Source organism: Mesitornis unicolor, unplaced genomic scaffold (genome assembly GCF_000695765.1).
Source record: "Mesitornis unicolor isolate BGI_N332 unplaced genomic scaffold, ASM69576v1 scaffold2305, whole genome shotgun sequence".
NCBI classification, from domain to species: Eukaryota; Metazoa; Chordata; class Aves; order Mesitornithiformes; family Mesitornithidae; genus Mesitornis; species Mesitornis unicolor.
Window position 1 is genome coordinate 45,419 of NW_010184603.1, and position 6,190 is coordinate 51,608.

General features: G+C 46.2%; 1 protein-coding gene across 1 annotated transcript; it reads right to left on the bottom strand.

The window, feature by feature from the left end:
• Positions 1-1,385: 1,385 nt before the first annotated feature.
• On the bottom strand, positions 1,386-5,216 carry CABYR (calcium binding tyrosine-(Y)-phosphorylation regulated). Its single transcript, XM_010184500.1, is given in 5 exon segments — positions 1,386-1,858; positions 1,861-1,896; positions 3,165-3,446; positions 4,943-4,996; positions 5,078-5,216. Coding segments are annotated over 5 exon segments (984 nt in total).
• Positions 5,217-6,190: the final 974 nt, after the last annotated feature.

Below are 6,190 nucleotides of genomic sequence, written 5' to 3' on the forward strand. Positions count from 1 at the left end.
AATGAGATGCTTTCTATTTTTATTCTGTGTGCTACTAGAATTACCCAGGTAGTGATGCTGATATCTATTTGCATAGATAAGGGAAAGCCTTTTTCTCTGGCAGCCTTTCCTGTGAGGCCCCAGTTCCCACAGTGACCTTGTAGATGCAGAAACTGAATACCTGCACTGTCTCTTGGCAGCCTCATCTCTAATCAGCATTTCCTGAAGTCTCTTAAGTCCTGTATAACTGTGAGTCTGAGCTCTGCAGAAGGAAGCTGGCTGCTGGGTCAGTGCATCAGCAGGTCACATAACACTGAATGCTTCATGCTAGGGAAAAACAAAGCACTTCAAGCCTGCCCTTCCCTGCCACCCTCAAGAGGGAAACCTCTGCACAACATCAGGGGCTTTTTTGTTGTTGAGTGACTTGTTGTATAAGAACAGATTAATTTATTTTTTTAAGACTTATACATCAGGACTCTGGCATGCTAAAGTGCAACATCTAAAGCAAAACAAAGGTACTTACTTAACTCCTTTTTGAAGCATAACCTTAGCAGCTGCCCTCCTCATGAAGCCTGCAGTTTGAATGAACTGACCTTTTGTGAGGAGGATGTATTCTGCTCATTCAAAGAATGGCTGTGCTCTTGCTCCTGCTGCTTGTGTGCAGTTCCTTCCTAGTGTGTAACTCCAGCAGCACAGACCATGCATGGTGACACGGAATGGACTTTGGCTCTACATGTGATCTGTCAGTCAGCTACCATACACCGTGTCAGCACAGGGAGGAGCTGAGCCTCTTCAGTGAAACAGCTGCAGTAGATGTATCACCATGGTCATCAGTCACAGATCACATTCAAGATGTTGTGCTAGGAAAGTATAAAATGCAGTTCTGGTTGCTGGCTTTGAGCATTTCCATCATTATTTGATTTATTAAAACAAACTGCATTCTTCCTGAATTCTTCCTGAAGTCCAAACCAGTCTCTCTTCTCAACCTGTTTAAAAAACAACATGAACAAATGCACTAGGAAGTGGGCAGCAAGAACTACATTAATTGTAAAGCACTCAAGTTGAGGGTATTTTGTCATGCTCTGAATATTACATTAAGCCTGTAGCTTGAACGTTAAGGCTTCAGGCTGTATATGAATGTGAGATTAAAACTTTGGTTACTTCAGGCTAAAACCAGAGGAAGCCTCATACTAGTAATTGCAAAGTGTAACAAGCGGAGGAAGGCATGGGCCTGTTGTGTACAAGTAGTGTAACCACTGGTCTTAAACCTTATTTTATTTTGAAAAGGGTTACATTAAACTTTTAGTAGTAAAACCCAAACATCTCCCTGTGCAGGATCCATGCAAGAAGCAAGCTTTACTTCATGCTCCTGCTCAGGTGAGCCCTAATGTAACTAACTTTAATTATCATGCAGTACCATAGCTTTCTGCAAAAGCATTTACACCTGTGTGCTCATCACCAGCTAGGGAGTCTGTCTTTGCAGCCACATCATCACCCAGAGGGATGGCAACTAAAACAACATCTGGTGCACATAGCTTAGACTTGAGGCTTGCCAGATCAGCTTCCTCATCATCTGGCCAGGGAACTGGGACTACAGTGAATCGCTTCCTGGGACCTGCATCTTGTTGTTCAAACACAGTGTGGCCAGGAATAGGTTTCCAGTCCTGCAGGTGCTGAACATTAGAGCCCACCAAAATGAAAGGTGGAGCGTTTTCCCTCTTGCTTTCTTCTTCCATCACATAAATTGGAGCAGATGCATGTGACAGCTGCCCACACTGTTGATTTCCCAAGGCTGCCTGGGAATGACCACCAGCTCCAGCATGAGGTGGTGACTTTTGACCTTGGTTCAAGTCAACTAGGCACTAGAGGGTCCACACATGGAACATGGTGGTTGTCTGGCTTCACTTGATACCATGGCTACAAGGATAAAAATAAAGAGTGCTGGTATCAGGAGCAGTGGATTCCAGTCATATTGTAAATCCTTCCACAGGAAGCAAATACTGGTGAAAGATGAGCACCAGCTCTTGCTGTTCATGGCACTGATGTCCAGTGCTTAGCCCACACAGTCCAGCTGCAGAAACTCACCAAACTCAAGACAGCACAGACAACCACCACCATATTTTTCTACATGGAAAAATCTCCTATGTCAGTGCTGGAATGCGAGATCTTTCAGGGGAGGAGAATCAGAACTAGGGCTTCAGCTGGTCACCTGTCTTCAGCCACAGAGCACACGTATTACATCTTAGGTCCATAACACCTTTTCAGAGAACATGGCTTGCTTTGAGCAAGACCATTTGGCATCTGGGCACATTTCCATCACACACAGATTTGCTCATAGGAGTGCAGGAGTCCTCCCTATAGCAGGCCACATCTCTTGGAAAAGATGGCAGGGAGATCTAACACATGTGCACTGGGACCAAGCAGACAGTGCTGGTACAGTAGCATCTTAGAAGTCTTCTCCACCCTGTGTTGCACTGACATAGGTGCTTTTCCATGTAATCACCACTGATGAAGCTGTAAAGCTGGAAGCTGGAACAGGAAGACACACAGACCCAAACTTTCTTACTAGACATGACAAACTTGCTCAGCTGATGCCACTTGTGCTGCAGATTCTGTTCCCTCAGGATGGCACACTAAATCATCAGCAGGTGGACCTAAGGTTGTAGTACTTGAGCACTGGCTTGCATTTAAGGGCCCCTCAAACTCTGACAGATAACCTGCTAGGTCTGTAAAGGGAATGATTATTTTCTGTGGAAACTGTTCTACATAAGACAGAAACTCTGCATCCATAATGGACTCATCATCCCATGGTGTTACAGCCCAAGTGGTAGAGGTAACCTCAGCTTCGTTGGAGGAAGGCAGAGCCTGCAATGCATCTCCAGAAGCAGGTGCTGGTGGTGGTGATGGAGGTGATGGTGATGGTTCTTCCTGCAAGGGGACTGAGGAAGCTCGATTTACATCATTTGTTGAGACATCAGCCTGGCTGGCTGAGGGACCCCCAGCTATGGAGGACTGACTTCCACTCTCGTGGTTGTGACCTAACAAACTCTACAGAAGCCTCAGCTGCGGGGACAGCAGAAGCATCTTCAGCAGCCCTTTCTACTGGCGTAAATTCATGCTTCGAGGCCTCAAGGTCTTCATACTGGTTGCCACATCCCTCACAGAATAAAGATTGCCACGGTTACCTAGCACATGAACAGCAAGCTGTGCAGGCTCAGCAGGGACATACACCAGTTCAGTTCCTGCAGAGGATAAAGTTACATCACATTCAGTGGGGGATTTGCTTTCTGCAATGCAACTGGTATCTGATGGGTGTTGAGTTATTTTGCAGCTATACTGGATTTCAGGTTCTTCAAGGAGCTCGTCTTCCTCTGTGTCAGTACACCTGTCCTTTTGCTTGGGCTCCTCATAAAACAAAGTTTCTGTGTACTCTGATACCTTATTTTCCAGTCTGTCATCCCCATTTCCTGCAAGGTAAAATGTGCATAATGGCAATACATGTGCAACTTTCCATGTAAATAAAATGAAGAGTGCTTTCAGCACCAACTCCATTAGATGCTCTACAGCACATTTATGAGGCTTTCCAGGTTGCAGAGATGGAATGATTTAAGAAAGGATTTTGCTGCCTGCCTGTTACTAAAGGCAAAGAAAATTAAGAAAGCAGTGGTACCACTTCAAGGCCTGTGAAGTCTCAATTGTATTCCTGATCCTGCAGTGATGGCTACATTCTTACCTACTGCCCACACACACTGCCACCCGTACAGGTTAAAAGATTAAACCTTTTACGTTAAGCACATCAAGCCACCTAGAAGACCATGGCTCCTCTTTGCAGCACCTTGGAACTCTCTGGATCCATGCAAGTTATTTGAGATGCATAGATGGTGAGATTCTAGCTCCCTCATCAATCTTGATTAGTTGAACTGACAGGTAGCCAAAGGAAGAACAGGGTAAGCTATGAACAAATTTTAGATAGAGTGAAAAATAGCTTCTGGATTACTTACAAAGGGAGGAACACAAGAAAATACTCATGGGATCTAAACAGCATTCCATCACATGGTTAGTGAAAGCCTCAGCATTGGAAGGAAAGAAGTAGTCTTGTTTCGTTCATGATGTGCAAGCCTTGGCCAGTATGGAAAACCAGCACAACAGTAGAAGAGAAGGTGACTCTCTAGTACGACACCACAGCTTAGCACTGAGCTGTTTTCTGAAGTCACGACTGGATGAGATCAGAAATAAGGAGAGAAACGTAACTCAAAGGATGACAGAGCTAAATCCTCTCTGAAAAAACATTATTCTGACTGCCATCCCAAGCGAACACAGATCCAGTTATAACCCAACATCAGTCTCAGGCAATGCCACAGGAAAGAAAAGCTCCCCTGCAGCTACACAAACTCGCTAGCTACTTGCTGGTGCACAGACAGTCCCAAAACCCCTGCTGGTACTGTGGGTGAGAAACTCCAGGGGAAACCTTGCTCAAGCTTGCCAAGGAACCCCTCTGATCATCTCTTTTCATCACACCAGGGAAGTTGGGACCACACAGTAGGGGATGGACAACACAGAGAAAAGGACTAAGTGGTCTACAAGGAGAAAGGTGCAGAAGGGACCAGTATAGCAGGGTCAGTTCACAGTCACGTAAACAAACCACTGACAGGCATTCAGATGTAAAATTTCTCCATTATGCAGCTGCTTTCCATTGTATTTGGAAAGTCACAGCAGTAAGGCAGAATCCCTAGGAGGAAAGGGAATATTGCACCCATAAAAGAAAGAAGGTAATAAGGAGGACTCTGGGAACTACCAACCAGTCGGCCCCTATGAACCTCGTGAAGTCCAACAAGACCAAGTGCAAGGTCCTACACCTGGGTGATGGGATGCAGCCCATGATAAGTGAAAAACTACTTGCATCCGTTTGGGTTGGAACATTTGTTTCAAAACATCATAGAAGAACAAACAGCAGTTATCTTACCGCTAAAGAACTTGAAATTTTCAATCAGTTCTTTTATATCCAGATTAGGGTTCCCTGAAAACAGAAGCAGAAATTAAGCTGCAGCAGGACAGCACTCAAATAGCTCAGCTCTTCAGACAAAGCAGCTGTAGGAACAAACCTTCTCGAAAGGCACGAATCCTTGGAAATAGAGAGCTAAAAACTCCGCAACGTCATCCGGGTGGTTTTCTATCACTCCCTCCAGCAGTGTCCTGAAGCCACGTGGAATGACCACCTTCATCTTCGAAGTCTCCATCTTTGCCCACTCAAGTCAGTTCACGGTTTCTCACCTGTGCAAACAGAACCCCTCGGCTGAGCATCAACCCTGCCTCAGCATGAAGTGTCTGATGCAGCATGAGCACTGCTGCTCATCCCTTCCCGTGCCATCACTAACCCTCCTCCACCCCTTCCCAGACACACCTTTAACTTAAAGGCGGTATTCACCATTTCCAGTGACCAAACCCTTTACTCACCCTCTGCGCCTTTAGGCAGCAGGAGGCACAGCCAGGGGCCCACCCAGCTAGGGAACCACAATGTGAATTCAAACCCATGCCCTGAAGTCCTATTTTTTAAAGATAAACCCCACCAAAGCACCCCCTGATGAGCCAGAAAAAACATCTGTGTTCAAGCGAAGAGCTTACAGGATAATTCCTCCTCCATCTCCTCCAGTACTTGTCTGCTCCTGATCCCCACCTCCCCCCACGATGAGGATGGCAGGCAGGGCACCCAGGGCCACCCCACCCACGCAGGAGATTGAGACTTCATAGAGCGGTGCCGAGGTTTGGAGCTGGCAGAGGCTGCGCTCTGGCACTGTGGCATTACTGCTCATTGGTCAAAAAGGATTAAAAAAAGGAGCAGGAGGCAAAACACACAATTAAAATTTACACTTGCCAGAGCGCTCTGCAGCTGGGTGATGCTGCCGCTCATCACGAGGACTTTCCTCTTGCAATAAACACCTTCTCTTTATCACACAAAAACCAGTGCGTTTAAAGGATGTGATGTTTTGAGCACAACTCTGATTATAATCCTTTTAAGATTATATTTTAAGACCAAAGTACAGTGTCCCAGCTGCCATCGCTCACAACAAGCAGCAGCAGGGCTGCGAGGGCAAGGCCAAGCACCCATGGGTGCTGACTGCCACATGGTGTGGGGGAAGTGAGCACCCACGACACTTACACCCTGTGAGCTGCTTGCTGCCTTTTCTTCCTTCCCACGCTGCCATGAAACCCA